The sequence below is a fragment of the Chenopodium quinoa genome, unplaced genomic scaffold (genome assembly GCF_001683475.1).
Source record: "Chenopodium quinoa cultivar QQ74 unplaced genomic scaffold, ASM168347v1, whole genome shotgun sequence".
Lineage (NCBI taxonomy): Eukaryota > Viridiplantae > Streptophyta > Magnoliopsida > Caryophyllales > Amaranthaceae > Chenopodium > Chenopodium quinoa.
In genome coordinates, this window is record NW_018744128.1 from 1,777,590 (window position 1) to 1,794,140 (window position 16,551).

Sequence of the window (16,551 nt, forward strand, 5' to 3'; positions counted from 1 at the left end):
TTCAACAAATGTTGGAGGAAAAACAAAAAAACAAAACAAAACTATGGTAAATAAATGGATTAACTGCACTCACACAATTTGTCGATACTCAATTTATCCCAATCCTAATCACGAATGGCAAAATTCCACCAAAGAGCTTCCCGTGGGAACGTCATCTTGCGGTGAATGGCTACTTCCAATTGCCTCAGAGCTCTGAAAGAATGAACAAATAGCAAATGCTGTTTTTGCCACTGCATCACTCCCTCTGCTCTATAAGAAGTTGCTAGAGAAGAGAAAAATCCCAACACACTGCTCCTCCCATAGCTCAATCAGAATTTGAATCATAAAAATCACTAGGACATGGTGTCATCACTTCAGATTCCAGTACTTGAACTACTCTATGCATGGTTGGTCGATCTTCAGGAGATGAAGAGACACATTGCATAGCCATTGACAACAGAGCGTCAAGGCTTTCCTGCTGCACCCCTTCACAATGTTGATCAACTATCTCTCTTTGTCTATCCTCCGTCACTAGAAAATTCAACTGCAATGAAAGTTGTGTATGAGTGTGCTATTATAAATGTGGACTCTTAATAAGGGGAGCACATTGCATATATGTGCAAACCTTTTTAGATTTTTAAAAAAGAAAGGATGCACATAACATAAAATTTATGAAGTTGTTGGGCATGTTTAATAAATCATCAACTGGACCAGAAACATAGTGGAGTAAATCATAATATCGACAATTGTCTCATAGAAGGTTTGAAATAGCCACAGTTTTTAATCACACAGCAAAGTACAGAAAAAAAATCAGAAGACGTTAGAACATGAGCATCTGAAAGTCATTCCATACCCAACCAACGATATTTAGACCCTTTTCAATGAAAGAGGCATCTGTAGGACGTTTTCCACTCAAGACCTCCAGAACCAGAACACCAAAGCTATAAACATCAGTCTTCTCAGTAGCCCTCCCACTTTGCATATACTCTGTAGGACAAAGTAAAAATTCTGTTAATTAAAAGACCATAGCAAATAAGTTTGCTACCAGTAAAATTAAAACACAATTTTTATAGTCATTATTACTTCGCATAAAACAGAGCCACAAAAATAAAAACTATTTTCCAAGGCATACACTCATTTCAGTTCCACACAAAGTCATCACTAAACTCTAGGTATAAACCAGGCTCCTCATATGAAGCAAGAAAATGCAATATCTAGGGGGTCATTTGGCCATCAAATCCATGAAAGGAAGATACTTAAATTCTTGATGATGCAAATAAAACCTAACTCCAGTGCTGCCCACCACTCCAACAGCCTTAGGCTCCTTATTCATTTTACACTCTTAACCTGAGCTGGATGTACTGATTCATTATCAATTATCAATAGTTACAAGCATGCAAAAAAAAAAAATGGATATCAAATTTATAGTCCATTATGGTATGACTACATGAAGCATCATTATACATACTTCCTCTATTTTTTTAGTTGAATCACTTTGTAAATTGCGGACTCCTAGGTAATTTTTGGAGATGAGAGAGATAGAGAGAATAAAAAAAAGGACCCATGTGATAGGAGAGAGATAGAGAGTTTATTAACTAAAATGGAAAGTGATGCAACTAATTTGAAAATTCCATTTTAAGAAAGTGATGTAACTAAAAAGAAAAGGAGGAATTACTATAATTGCAGTCAACTAATTAACGAAAGAAAAATGAAAGGAAGTGAAAGTGAAGGATACATTTTCCCTTATTTAGATATGACGAGAAAAGGAGGTATCCATTATCCTTCCCCTATGAATAAATCAAATATTTCCATTGTTCGAAAGATTTAGACAGAAAGTGAAAGGTCACTCTTTCCCTCCCCTCACCTCCCTCTCTTTCCTCTTTTTTACTTCCTCTTCCTTTCTCTTTACTATTGTTATCCAAACATAGTGGAAGTCTCAATTTGTAACGAACAGTCGAATACCACAAAAATGTTCTGTATTAACTATAGTATTGGGCCTTACCACTGACATGCCCCACCTCCCCTATCCAAAATCAACTAATCTTGCCCTGCCCCTCCATTGAGAACCTCAACCCCACCCCAGCTGAATCCCCAAAGACCCTCAAGCTAAGACATTCCAATCCTACCACCATCATTGAATTTAAGAGTCTCCAGTTCTCCACCACTGCTTCAGCCTAATATACTTGAAAGAGAAGGGGGGACTGGACAGATCATTGAAGGAACGATGCAGGGTAGGAGGAGTGAAACGGGAGGGAAGAGAGGAGAGGTGTGGGGAGTCTAAGAGAGTTGGGAAAAAATTTCTAGAAACAGGAATTGGATGCATATTCCTCTGGCTCTTAAGTAAACCTTGCCACAATTCAGCAGAACTGTTGACCAAAATCTTAAATGCAAAGGACACTTGGGCATGATCCTTCTATAATAATAGGTGGATCACTAAAAACCGGTTTAACTTCCATACCATAGAGAGTTAATAGTATTGTTTTCTAGTTAACATTAGGAATAACACCAGATTGGAAAGCTTCCATATCATTATAAGTGGAATTGAGATACATACAGCTTAGTATAAATCACGATGTACATGGGTTAGGGAAACAACACAGTCTAATACATATTTAGTCTATACCTAGTATGGAAAGTAATTGTGAAAGACCCACACAAAAAGCATCTTCAGAAACAGAATTCCTTAGTACAGTGCAAAAAGAAAAATATAGGATACTGGAAGATATATATAATATTGATGATTTTACAAAATATATGTGCCAGAAATAATTAGTGATAAATATAAGTCTAATTAGATGTGATATCACAGCAAGCCTTCACATGAACATTTCAGCATCAGAAATTTTTCATCAAATATAGTGGACAGTTGGACACTGGCAGCATAAAATGATAAAACCTTGTAAAAAAGGATATGCAAATAATTTATTCATGAAATTTAGGTTGAGCTAGTGTCTCAGGATTACCCACCAGGAGCAAGATAACCAAATGTTCCAGCAACAATTGTTGTGATGTGGGATTCCTCATCCTCCAACAACTTAGCCAGTCCAAAATCAGAGACACGGGCCTCAAAATTTGCATCAAGCAATATGTTGCTTGACTTAATATCCCGATGAATTATGCGCGGGGAGCAATCATGGTGCAGGTAGGCCAGCCCTTTTGCTGCCCCCAGAATTACATTCAGGCGCACATCCCAGTCCAGCAGCTCAGATTTTTCTGTAAATCCATCATCAACATATCATGTAATACAAATCTGCTAAATCATAGATAGGAACACATAATAAAAGCACTATATGTATAGATATCTTACCATGAAGTGCTTCATCCAAACTTCCTCCAGGTAAATAATCATAGATCAACAATTTTGATAAGGGTGAATTGCAATATCCTCTAAGATTTACAAGATATCGGTGTTTGATGCTCCCAAGAATTTCAAGTTCCCTTTCAAAGAATCGGTCAAAACCATCATTCAACTTTACGATTCTCTTCAATGCAAAGACATTACCATCATCCATAGCCAGTTTGTACACGGTCCCAAAGCCACCACAGCCAATTATGTGTTCCTCGTTTAAGTTCTCCAACTTCTTAATAATGTCTTTTGAAGAATATGGAAGGTCTCCATGAAACATCACAATTGATGCACCTGAAGCAACAAAAAGCATGAATTTTATACACCAGAATATTTTCAGTGCAAATCAAAGATGATAAATCTCAACAAGGATGCATAAAATTTGAAGATAGCCCACAACAGAACAGCACCTCCACTAACATCCATTGCTAGACCTTTAGCATCATTTTTACCAAGCTTCTTATACAAAAAGCATCCCCAGAAACACATTAAAGCCACCAAAAGTAAGGCTCCAACAGTTGCTGATGCGCTAATAAGTAGTCGGCCCGAATACGGCTTCTTGCCATCACCTTGACCTACATGATATGATTGAAAATGAACATACTCACAAGGGATGAAAAAAATAGAGAATAAAAATAAGCTATAACCAAACAAATGTGACCTGCCCCATAACAATTGTGGCTTTGATTTTAACAGGAGGTGAACCAAGATATGCCCTTTAAATGCATGAATTCTAACACTACAAATAAAATAAATGCTCACATTTGCACATTCAAGATTACCTGGAGAACTACCTGGAATTCCTCCCGTCCCTCCGTTCTTGCAAGCCACATCAATTTGCTTACCGCAGAGGCCACGATTTCCTACAAAACTGGATGAGTGAAAATATTACGCACAGAAATTGAAAAAAAAAAAGGAAATATTATCTGTAGCTGAGAACTGCATCATCAGAAACAAAATTTCCTTAAAATTAAACACACACAAAAAGTAGAACAGTTGGATGCATCATATCGATGTGAAACATCAAGAAGTCTAAATACTGCAGTCCTGAAGTTACAGACTCCCAATAACAGGATACTTGCAAGGTTGAATCATGCACTAAGTTGTTTAAAACAGGAGGGAAGGAGGGGCAAGAAGAGCATTAATGTCTTAGTCTCTTAGGCAAGATGTAGAGTACAGTTAACATGACAACAAGAGCAAAGCTCAGCAAGCAATGCATGATAACTTATAAACCTAAGTGGACAAAAATAGACATAAAACATAGCCATCTGAAAGAAATCAGGAACATCAAAGAATCTCAAATAGGAATTAAACAACAGCATACTTACGAGTCTTGAGCAAACTTGGCAAGTACACCATCTGACGGTATGGGTCCAACCAGGAAGTTCGTAGACAAATTGCTATGAAACATTAGGACATCAGCTCAATATTGATTTGATACAATTACATAAGCACCTATCTTTGAGTTTGTTTAGATACTTACAAAACAGTGAGTTTGTTTAGTTGTCCAAGTGAAGGAGGAATTGATCCACTGAGTGAATTACTTGATATATCACTGTGAACACAAAAAATAATCACTTATTATCAATACTTTAAGAAGATGCATCATCTATTAAGTGTTGGAAAATTCACGAGACAGAAAGCCAAGGCTCTACGAAATCAATTACAAAAGCTAGACAAAAGAAGAAATGTAAACAAGGAAAAATTGATTGTATGCGTACAAATATTAGGTACAACCTATATAAAAGTTTTGAATATAGCATTTAGGAGATGGCACATCAGATAAAAAGACAATAGCTTCCTAAAAGTTTCATTTCCTTGGTCACACTCACATACCATCACACATCACAATCAAATTAGTTACGATCCCAAAATACATGTATATATATACACAATAAAAACCCAGTGCGAGCTCTCATTGAGGTGCAGATCAACAACCAATTCACCAAATGATCTTAGAGTTGGTCACAATTATGACAAAAACATGAAAGAACTAAGCTTCTTCCACTATAGAAAGCAGCTGATGGTGTACAGCTTCAAGAAAGAACAAAATCCAGGAAACAAACATTAGAATATAGTTGAAAATTACTTACAGAGATTGGAGCCCGGTAAGATTCCCCAGCTCGCTGGGAATCTGTTCACTTAAATAGTTGCCTTGCAGGTATCTGTGAATTTGAAGAGAGAAGTATTACCTAACAGCAGTATCCCACATATACTAAAAATAATTAGAACAAATATAACTTAGCAGCCAAATCCTCAACATTGACATTTCCCAACAAAATACTTCAGCATCGAGTTCATATAATCCCAACATAACTAATGAGTATACTCTCACCTCTTGACGTCTTCTGAATACTGTTACTCATGACAATTATATGAAGAAGCATATGTTTGAACTCCTTTTACTGGACAAATTCAATGAATCACTCGACAGCGATGGCAGAATGGCTTAGTGATCAATGACTTGAAAACAGGAATGTTATCCAGAGTATACTAGAAGTTGTTAATATCAGAAATTTGTATTTTTCAGTGTATAATACCATCTACTTTCAATATTTTGGCTCATTTGAATGTAATTGAAAACATCAGGCATTAAATTCTCTACAGAAAAATAATCATAGATCAACAAACTTCCTCTAAGATTTGTATGTATAGATACACTTCAGTTGAACAGTGTCAAAAAATTTCCTATCTAGTTGCATACTTACAATAATAATTCTACTCCCTTAATAGCATGTAAATGGACATTTGTCGATAAATAGAACTGCTCCACAAAAGAACAAGATCCAACTTGTTTGCTTATTACAGAATTTTTTGGACAAGAACTCGAGAATTATATACCTAACATGTGTCCTTGATTATCCCGGCTTACACTAGGACACTAGTGAGCAGCCTCAACACTGCTGCCCATCCAATTTGACACAGAATCTTTATCTTGATGCCATACAGGGGAAAAAAAGGTAGCCACCCAAATACAACAAATTATGAGTAACAAAATAAATAGCTCTGTGACTTACAGTGCTTGCAGCCCTGTACAATTTCCCAGTTCTGAAGGAATTTTTCCATAAAAATTGTTGTTACTAAGTTCCCTGGAAAACAGGCAGATGATGGAAATTAATTTTTGTTAATTACTAATATCTAAGACAAATGTATATGATAAGACAATATATCTGCCATAATTCATAAAAGTGTACAAAATAACATTTTTAGAAGACAAATCATCAACCAACATCCTAGCAGGGCTAGCACTATTCAATTATCTGAGTATCACATCATGACATTCAACAAAACCCGATTCCTCTTTGTTTTTGCATCAAACACCCTCTATGCACTGTCCTCAAAATTAACATCCCAACAAGCATACATGTTCAAGAAACTTTCTCCCAGGCAATTCATTGAACACCTGATGTGCATCTCCAATTGATTTACATTTCCCATAAAAAATATCCAATCTCAAACCCTTTTACATCATCTTTAATCTCAATTATCAAGCCATGAAACCCTACCCCCAAACAAAACAAAATTATAAAAATCCCAATTCCTCGGTATCTTAAAACCCACGTTACTCGCTCTTTTTTTTAAACAAATTAAACTTAAGTATTTTAATACTTCATTTCTTCCGGAATTGCATACTGAAACTGAACTTTCATCTAGTTTTCTAGATTCGGGGAGAAAAAAAAATTTAGAACTCAAGCACCCACCAAAAGAAAAGGGAGGGGAAAAATAACATGTTACCTATGAATTGCTTATAAGAGTGAGTTTATTTTGGAGATTCCCATTGTAATTTGCAACAGAAATCCTTCAATTAGAGTTGAAATTTGAAGGCTGATAGGATTTGATCAATTATTTTGAGGATTGACAATGACATTTGAGGAGAATTGAAAAGAGAGGAAAAACAAAGTAAATAAGGAGGGAAATTGGGTGTGAAAAACAGTGATAAATCTTCATTTAAGGTCATGTGGCTTGCACAAGGGAGGGTTAACGCCTGAAAAGTTTTGGTCAACAACTAGAATCTGGATAAGGTGCCATCATACAACAAAAAGTATAATATAAGGTAGCTTACAGCATTATTAATATTAAGTAGTATTTCACAAAAACTGGTTTTTTTTAAGGTAGTTTCTCCCAAATTTTCCTAATAAGATATTCAAATAAAGGTGTATACATATATGTAGTGCTAAACAAAAGCAAAAGAATGAAAAGAATATTTGTGGATGACCAAGAGAGAAACATAAGGCTTTGGTTTTATTGCTGTTGTACATAAAGTCATAAATTCATCAATACATGCATGTGTGTGCGTCTAATTAGGTATATAAATGAGCAAATGCACATAAAATGATCCCAAGTAAAATTATTCAGGACAAAAGCTAAACTAGAAAAAGAATGAAGCCAACAATTAAAGTCACGAGAGTTGCTTACAAGATCTCCAATTGGTCAAGCTTCCCAATATCAGGAGGTATTTGTCCACTCAACTTGTGGTGTGAAAGATTCCTACAAATAAAGGCATGAAAACAAACATCACTCATAGCCACCAAAACCCACAATAAAGAAAATAGACAATGCTGCAAGAGGTGGATATAAATTGAACATGTTACAAGCACAAACATGTAAAGCAAACAATTATATGAATTTGATGCAAATTGTGAGCCCTAATTGTAGTACACCAAGACACTAAGTCACCAGTACACGTCATAAATATAAGCCCACGAATCTTAACTCCTTTATTATCACAAAGCAACTAATATGATTTCAAGAAGTGATTGAAATTAACAATCCAAAGTCTAGCCCTTAATGCAAGAGAGGAGTAGGAAAAAAGCTCCTCACAGAAATGGGTGAATATTTCAAAGGAAAAAAGCCCCAAATTTCTGATGCCAAATTGAAGATTATATCCAAAACAATTACTTCCTCCATTGCTTTATAATTGCACTATTTGAGTATCATAATTACCAAAACACAAGTTGAACCATAGATAAGTTTAATTATATATTCATAAAAAGTTGATATTGAAAGTAAAAAATCAAGACAAATTAAAAAAAAAATCCCACATAACTACACTTTTTTCTTGCCTAAAAATCACAAAAAATGGTTGAATTTGTGAATAGTTTAAAATTTTAAATGATCAATATTCAAATAGTGGAGGCACAATTTTCCTCTATCAGCAAAGATTAAACAGGTATAAACACTGGAAACAAGGCAACAAATTGAGTCGTATGAAAGTAATGCTCCATCCATTTTTTTTATCTCAAACAACTAGGAGTCCTAACCTCTAACAAGCCACATGCAATACTCTTAAATAATATGAATTTATCACCAAAATAAAACAAAGTATCAAAACTTACAATTGTATAACCCGCCTGGATTTCTCATTGCATGTCACTCCTTTCCACCTACATGGATCAGGATCTTCAGGTCTCCACTTTTGAAGAATACCATCTGAGTTGGGAACTGATGTTCTAAAATTCACAAGGGCCTCACCTGCATGTATACAAACAGATCAACATGATTTTAGTAATAAAAAAAAATGAGCAAGGAAACCCTTGGGTTCTCTAGGCAATATAAAACTTTCCAGTCAACAGACACAGATATACAACATGCAATCCAAGATAAAGAAGTGGCAGAATACATGGACGATTATGGCAGCTACGAAAAAAAGTGACAAATTTCAAACGCCAAGGTGCTAATGATGGACTCTATATCATCACAGACTAACAGCACATACTGAACAACAGATTTATGATTCTTCAACATATGTCAAGAAGTGTATTATACAGGAAAGAGGAAACACCATAATAATCCATTACAAAGTGATTTGTATATGGAGCAAACATGTGGCTCATCTACAAGTTCCTAAATCCCTTAACATTATTTCTTTAAAGGGGGGGGGGGGGGGGAGATGGACTTGACACCTCCTTTTTATATAGGTTTCTGCCTCTTAACGAGTTTGTTTTGTTGATTTCAAATTTCCCCATTAAATACTTCCAACAGCACAACTTTAGAAAAATAGGACCTAGGATGAAAGGTTTAGATCAGCTTGAACCTATTTCAATCATCAATAAAAATAATAATTCAGTAAAAAAAATATTTTTCTGGTTTAATAACCTAATATCACAAAAAAGTCAATAAAATTACATTAATAACATCCACCTGATGTGAATTATTTATAATGTAGGAAATGAGGTCATACATACCCTGTATAAGGGGGGGCATGTCCTGACAGGAGGCAAATAATGGGTGATAACATTTAAGACAAACATTTTAACATTATTTATAATATATCTCATACGAAAAAGAGATCGGCAGAGGCTCAGTGTAAAGTTCATGTCCTAGATTCCTTACAAAAGGCAAATAAACTTCTGCAGGACTCAGTTAGTGGAAAGAGAACAAGAAATGGACAATAAAGAAACAAAACCAACCGTCAGGACTGAGAGCTCTGCTACCAGCGACCAGAATGCATATCACTACAGCAAATACATTGTACATGTGACCGAGTCTCAACTGAACAATTTCCATGGCGGAGAAAGCAAAGCATGATAAGAACACAGTATATCATTTGATATACCCAATTATAGTGTCTCTCCCTGCTCCGCATATCGTCATTACAAGTTTTATCTATCAAATAACTGCAAAGAATAATAGTGAAGATCAGCATTACAATAACGAGTACATGTATCCAACAACCATGTTTAAGATCATTGATGTCAGATAGCATAAAGCATAAGATCTCAAGTCAACATTTATCACTCCCAAAGCATGCAAAAGGAGAGTAAAAGCACCAATATTTTTAAGAAAAAACATAGAATATACAGTACAAGTTAACATAATGAGAGCTTAGAGAGGCAAATTCAAGGTAAGCAATGACATTGAATAGAGTGGCAGATGACAGCTCTAAAATCACATGATCAAAAACTAACAGACTTTAAACCGGGAAATATGCACTTGACCCACTCAAAGCAGCCACCTTAATTAGCCAAAAATCACAACATTGTCAAAATCTTTCTCATTATAACCTCGACCTCAAAATGGCAAAGACCACATTAGCTCACAAGTCAAATAGCAGGGGGCAATCTCATTCGTCTGGGAAATAAAAATAAAAAATAAATAAATAAAATGAATAGCAGGGGGTAATTTAATTTCAGAACGATAACTTCAACACAAGGCATAAAAATTCCAACTGCAATTAATATTGTAGCAACCACTTAAACATGAATCAGAAAGATTAGGATGCCTCCAACTGCATTAATATTGTAGCAACCACTTAACAATAATCAGAAAGATTAGGTAGCTCTAAATTGATCAAGTTGAAGACTCAGAGCGATCCAACTCTAACCCGATAAACCGCCTCAAAATCCCATCAAAACCCCTGATTGCACTTCAGCATACCAATGCTGCAATGCAGCTTAATTCTTCAAATATAACTCGCAGAATAGCACTCAAGCTCCACGACCATTTACAGTAACCAAAATTCAGTAACAGCTAACTTTCTTCACTAAATTCCACCTACCAATTCAACATAAACCCTAAAACCCCTAAAAGTACTTAAATTAAACCAAATTCACTATTCTCAGTAAATTCTACACTACTGACTAAAAATCAAGAACAATCACATCAAAACAAAATTAAAAGGTTAAACCCTAAAAACAAGAAAAATCATCAATTGAACAAAAAACCGAAATCGATAACAAAATTAAGCAATTGATTGACAAAACATCGAGTAATTACCTCTTAAATGATCGAAATCTGAGATGCAATTTCCTTCACTGAAAATGCATCTCAGATACGAAAAAAATCGGTGGAAAAAAATACAACTTCCAGAAGTTTCTCCTATAATCTGCAGCTAAGAAGAAGACCTAAATTTCAGCGAATTCGAGGAGAGAGAAAGTCGACGATGATGATGATAATGGCGAAGAGAGAGAAAGAGTTGAGAGAGTGTAAAGTGAGAAGAGAGAGAAAGTGAGTGAGGAAGATGCTCTATGAACTGGGACGAGCCAATGAGGAGAGAGAGTTGGCACGTGCAAGGAGGATGTTCCGCACGTGCAACCGACGTCGTTTAAGTACAATGATTTGTAGTAGTAAGTAGAGTGGATTACTGTATTATTATTGAGTACAAGTACTAATGCTCCGTACTTCGTATTAATCAACCATTGGAAATGTCTATAATGTCCTTTGACTTTTGATTCAAAGTTGTATATATGACGGCGGTTGTTAGGGGCGGGCGATGGAGGTGGTGAACTAGTGACGGCGTGGCATCATTATGACGAGGAGCGTGGCGATAAGGAGGAGCAAAGGTGAGCCTTGGCGTAAGGTTTATATATACATTTTTAATTACTGTATTTCTTTTTATTGAATTTTGAATTTATGATTCATCACTTGTCAATATCAATTTTATGATTATTTTAAATTTTAGTTACTACCAATCCAAACAAAGTTAGGCTACCAATTGTTTTTAGTACGGAGTACTAATTTAACATTGATATACATCTTACGAGTCTTTGTTATATATTTTCCATGTACCAACTTTATCTTGTTACTTTACCATATGTAATACACCTTACGAATATAAAGTCGTATTGGCAAAATTGCCAATATATGTCCCTAAACACTTAAACAAAACTTTACAACAGCCACTTATTTTGTTTTTGCTTGTGTATTTTATACTCATATTATATAATATAACACCTCTACCTAGACCTTACCAACCAATTAACAACATTTTTGTCGATATAAAATACTCAAATCAAATATTTACTTACACGTGTACTCCGAAAAAATTATCATGCATCACACGAGACGAATTAAAGGTGGGATATAAAAGTCATCCTTCAAGTACATAATAATTCCCCCTTATTTAAGTGGAAGCTTGGTGGGGTTGTCTGGTGGCGAAGGCCGAAGGTGCAGATCAGAGAAGAGGCACAAACGCTGACCACAAAGATCGAAACTTGAAAACAACGCAACCATTTCTTGGTGTTCCCCAATTCAAGAAATGACAAGAGGAAAGCAAAAGATCGAAGCTCAGAAAAAGAATGCTGAGAAAAATTCTAAGTCTAAGGGTTCCCAGATTGAAGCTCGTGCTGTTGGCCTCAAAGTTGTCTGTCCCATCTGCAAGGTTCGTTTCATTCTCAAGTATCTGTTTTTCATTGAAATTTTCAATCTTTGCAGTTTGATCTTTTATGAATGTTTTTTTCTATCTGGGTTGTCTAATTTTGTGTCAATTTTGGAGTTTGTATGATTTTCTGGGTATTTGAATTGTTCTTTTATTGCTGGAATCAATGTGAATCTGATTTTAATTAGTCACTTAGTGTGTAATAGTTGATCAATTTTGCTTAATATATTTGCAAAGAAAAGCAATTGTCATCTTTTGTTGATAGTATTGTACTCCTTTGCTAGTAATATAGTGAACAATAGGTCTCATCTTTTTCCGGACATCATGAAATAGTATAAGTGATAGTTTTTTATTGAATTATGTTGGTAATCAAAGGATTAATTGTGAAGGTTCGTGTACCGTGGCTGTTTTTGTGGGATGTAAAAGTTATGTTTGGTTTCATAAGAAAGTACATGGGATAGTATGGTAGAAGGCTAGTTGAGGCGGTGAGAGTGAGATGGTGATGCTTGCATGTCAATTCATATTTCAACCTCATAAATTAGTCACTTATGGTGATGCTTGCATGTCAATTCTATTTGTAAGACTATAACAAAGAAAAAATAAACAATTTTACCAAAAAGTGTCCTGTAAACGACGGCAATTTATGGGGTAATGTTTGGACTTTAAAAAAGGTAGATCCTATTCAGTAATCAAGTTTTGATTTTATTCTTTTTTGTTTTTTTCAAAAAGTGCCAGTGGTTCAAATGAGGGGTAAGGGTTTAGGAATGCAAGTATAAAACAATACAGATGAACATCTATTATACGTGTCTGCAATAGATAATATCAATTAGCTGGTGATGATGGGATACCCTCTCTTTTCCTATTTTATAACCTATACGCTAAAAGTTGGTATAAGTATAGTGACATGAGGCACCAAATTAATCCTTTGTTTTTTTACTACTTGTTTTACTTCACAAACTGATATATTAGATAGTTCTAGTTATTGCCTGTGGCAATCACTTTTTTCGTGTTCTTTCGCCATGTGAACATGAAAGGTAGTAGAAAATTTGTGATGGGGTGTTGGATCCTTGTATTTTTGTTCAGAGAATTGATATTACCCATGCCAATGTCATTTGATAGCAAGACTATGCAAGCCCTTAGAGGAGCTCATGAAGTGTATTTCATTGTCTTGCACAAGTTAGTAGAATCCCTAGCCTCTTGAGATGGAGTTTACAAATTGGTTGAAAGAAGCTTTCTGAGGTTGAAAATGTTTTGGAATGCACTGTTCTATAATTATACTGCATTGAAGGGTGGATGCCACTGTTTAGTTAAATGAGTTGCATCACTTAGTACTCCTAGCTACAGACTCCTTTGTTGCATTGCTCTATATGCCAAGGGAAATCACGTCATTATGAACGGTGTAGGCCACTATAGTTAAATTGAGCATTAGATTACCGAGGTAATTCTGTTATACATGAAGGAAATATCACACCAAAAACACTGCATTATGAATGGTGGATGCCACATGCCACAGTGTATGTGAACCAATGAACTGCATCACATAGTGCTCTTCACATCTATAACCTCCTCTGGTGCACTCCAGCAACCTTGGTCTGTTGTTTGCCCCAAATTTAGTGCAGCCTCCTTTTTTTTTTATGTAACGTTGTGGATGTTTGTTTGAGTTTATCATAAACTTTTTTTCTTACTATCGCCTCTGTCGAATTGTGGTATAGACTTACGTAAACAGAAGTGTGCATGTCTTAACAGTGGCAACTGTTAAACTATTGCTCACACACTAGATGAATTGCCAAAATTGTATTTTAATCACCCTGAACCCAGCTTCAGGTCTTGCACATAATAATGTAAACAGGGTCTGTGGGACCTGAGTGAGACTGAGGGTACTTTTTTTTTTCTTGATTTTCATATTGCTGGTGGTTAGTTAATTAATATCTTATTAGTAGAGATGTGAAAAATATGTGGTCATCTTCCTCGTGTTGCTCTGCTGCAAGGACTATGACTGTTTATGAGGTGCTCTATTTTTGTGTTGCTTGAATGACGGAATCAACTTGCTCATAGTTTTAAGGGAGGCACAAATCTCTAATATCGTGATTTGTGGTAAACTGGCAATACAGACAGATGAACATTGTTTTCTTTGATCCTTTGCTTAAGAGTTGTATGTAGTATATAATGACTATTTGAATGGTTAAACTGAAAAAAAATTCCTAGTGCTTCACAAGTTTGTGTTCGTGTGATCCCTTTACTGCTCTTGATCCCCCTTGTTTCAATTTTAGCAAAAGGAGCAATGGGTTTGGAGACCCTCTGGTAGCTCTTTGCAAATCTCTCTATTTGCCTCTTGTTTTTCCTAGTACCTTTATCTGCTGTTTTGTTCCAACTCCTTAACTGTCAATCCATCCTTCTTTTGGTATTTTGCATGATCGATCCATGGTTACCTCTTTTTTTTTTCCTCTTTTGCTTCTCATGTGGAGTAGGTATTATAAGCTATACTCGTTGGCTTTATCAATCAATTTGATCTTGTGAGTACGTAATCGAAGAACCTTTTGGTTTATTTTCTACTGATCTAAATGTTTTGATTTTATGTTTCCCTCGTTCTTTAGTTCCTTACTATTTCTTATTTACCAAGGAAGTAAAAGTAGCTGATGCTCTAGTTTACCATTCCCATGTTATTCAGTTTGTATAACCATGCGTCCATGATTATAAACTCTTCAACACCTTAATTTTGTGTGTGTGTGTGTTTGTTTCTGGCTTTTGCAGGCACTGCTAGCAAATGAAAAACAGCTTGTTGATCACTATGGCTCGAAGCATCCCAAGGAAAAGCCACCAAGCAACTCAAGTTGACACAACAGCATAAACCAGTTTTTATGGTGTAGAAAATCCTACATAGTACTGGTTATTTGTCTAAATTGTACCCGAATATATATGGTTCGAACTATATACAATTGCTTTAATTTGTGGTTGTTGTTTCCTGTTTCAAATAATTCAGGAACCTAGATTCAAACCAATTTCCTTTGAAAATTATGCAACTAGACCAGTATATTTTGTGCATGTTGCTCAGAAAGGCATTGCATATTTGCATTTATGTTTGATCAGTCTTCCTACAAAAGCAGAATTAGTGGCTTATCGCCTTGACCAAGAGGTGTTGTGCGCAACTAATTCCAAAATGATTCCTTCTAAAATTCTTAAGAAGCAAATTTTCATGAGCTGAGGGACATAATTGCCCTTCTTTTTAACATGAGTCCATGAAACAAAATCAAAGAAAGCAGTAAAAGAAAAAATGTCCTCTAAGTTGGAATCAAGTTTAGTCAAGTAGATGTAGGCTTTGGAGAGCTTTGAGATAATAGAGAGGTTATCTGATTCAAAGATAACTTTCTTGAAGCCAAGTCTGCAAGTAAGTGTAGCGGCCATAAGCATAGCTTTCCCTTTTGCGATCAATTACTATAGTCCTATTTTGACATCAATTTTTAGGAATAATTGTCAAAAATTACAAAACCTTTCGACATTTTGAAACGTTGAGGGTATTGGCCTTAAACAAGTTAAGGGCGTGTTTGGCAGCAATTTTCAAGTAGCTTTTAGTGGTTTGACTTATTTACATCTTGTACTAAAAAGTATGAGTGTTTGACAATGTAGTGGTGGGAGTAGAGTTTAGTGGTTGGAGTAGCTTTCGGAAATTTTCTTCTATATTTTTAGAAATTTTCAATTAATAGCTAGTTACGGAGTAACAATTATTTACCATATCTCTTAAAAAAACAAGTATTTACCATAAAAGACATACTGTTATTAAGATTACTACTATAACTTGATGAAAAATCCAATTTGAATGAGTTTTATTACTACTAAAGTCAAATACCATGAGGGAATACAAGTTTATGTCCGTGATAAACAATTTTACAGGGACAAAAGTATAATTTTTGCGCTGAAAATGAGTACAACCACTACTTGAGATAGCGGGTTTGCCTTGAAACCGCTACTTCAAGTAGCAGTATTGCTCAAAACTACTACTTGAAGTAGTAGTCTTACTTCATGATAAACGAAATTTGTTTATCATTAACTGGCAACCTCAAATACCATCGAAAGAGTCATAGAAAATATAGAATTTTAGAGTTACAAAATCTTTTCGTAAGACTTTGCTCAA

General features: G+C 35.3%; 1 protein-coding gene and 1 long non-coding RNA gene across 3 annotated transcripts; one reads left to right on the plus strand and one right to left on the minus strand.

Moving 5' to 3' along the window:
• Nucleotides 1-304: 304 nt before the first annotated feature.
• On the minus strand, nucleotides 305-11,272 carry LOC110692786 (LRR receptor-like serine/threonine-protein kinase FEI 2). 2 transcript variants are annotated; one of them, XM_021869862.1, is made up of 14 exons: nucleotides 11,042-11,272; nucleotides 9,736-9,942; nucleotides 8,662-8,797; nucleotides 7,742-7,813; nucleotides 6,343-6,414; nucleotides 5,419-5,490; nucleotides 4,809-4,880; nucleotides 4,654-4,725; nucleotides 4,120-4,196; nucleotides 3,736-3,900; nucleotides 3,287-3,619; nucleotides 2,947-3,192; nucleotides 833-966; nucleotides 305-523 (listed from the first exon to the last, which is right to left on the minus strand). In XM_021869862.1, the coding sequence occupies exons 2-14, from the start codon at nucleotides 9,830-9,832 to the stop codon at nucleotides 305-307; spliced, it is 1,767 nt and encodes a 588-aa protein (XP_021725554.1). In that variant the 5' UTR covers nucleotides 9,833-9,942; nucleotides 11,042-11,272. The 2 variants fall into 2 exon arrangements, with proteins under 2 accessions (XP_021725554.1, XP_021725553.1); XM_021869861.1 differs by having other exon boundaries at nucleotides 4,108-4,196.
• A 670-nt stretch (nucleotides 11,273-11,942) lies between these two features.
• LOC110692787 lies at nucleotides 11,943-15,498 on the plus strand. Its single transcript, XR_002505530.1, has 2 exons — nucleotides 11,943-12,425; nucleotides 15,174-15,498. It is a non-coding gene; the product is annotated as an uncharacterized LOC110692787 (long non-coding RNA).
• The last annotated feature ends 1,053 nt before the right edge of the window (nucleotides 15,499-16,551 follow it).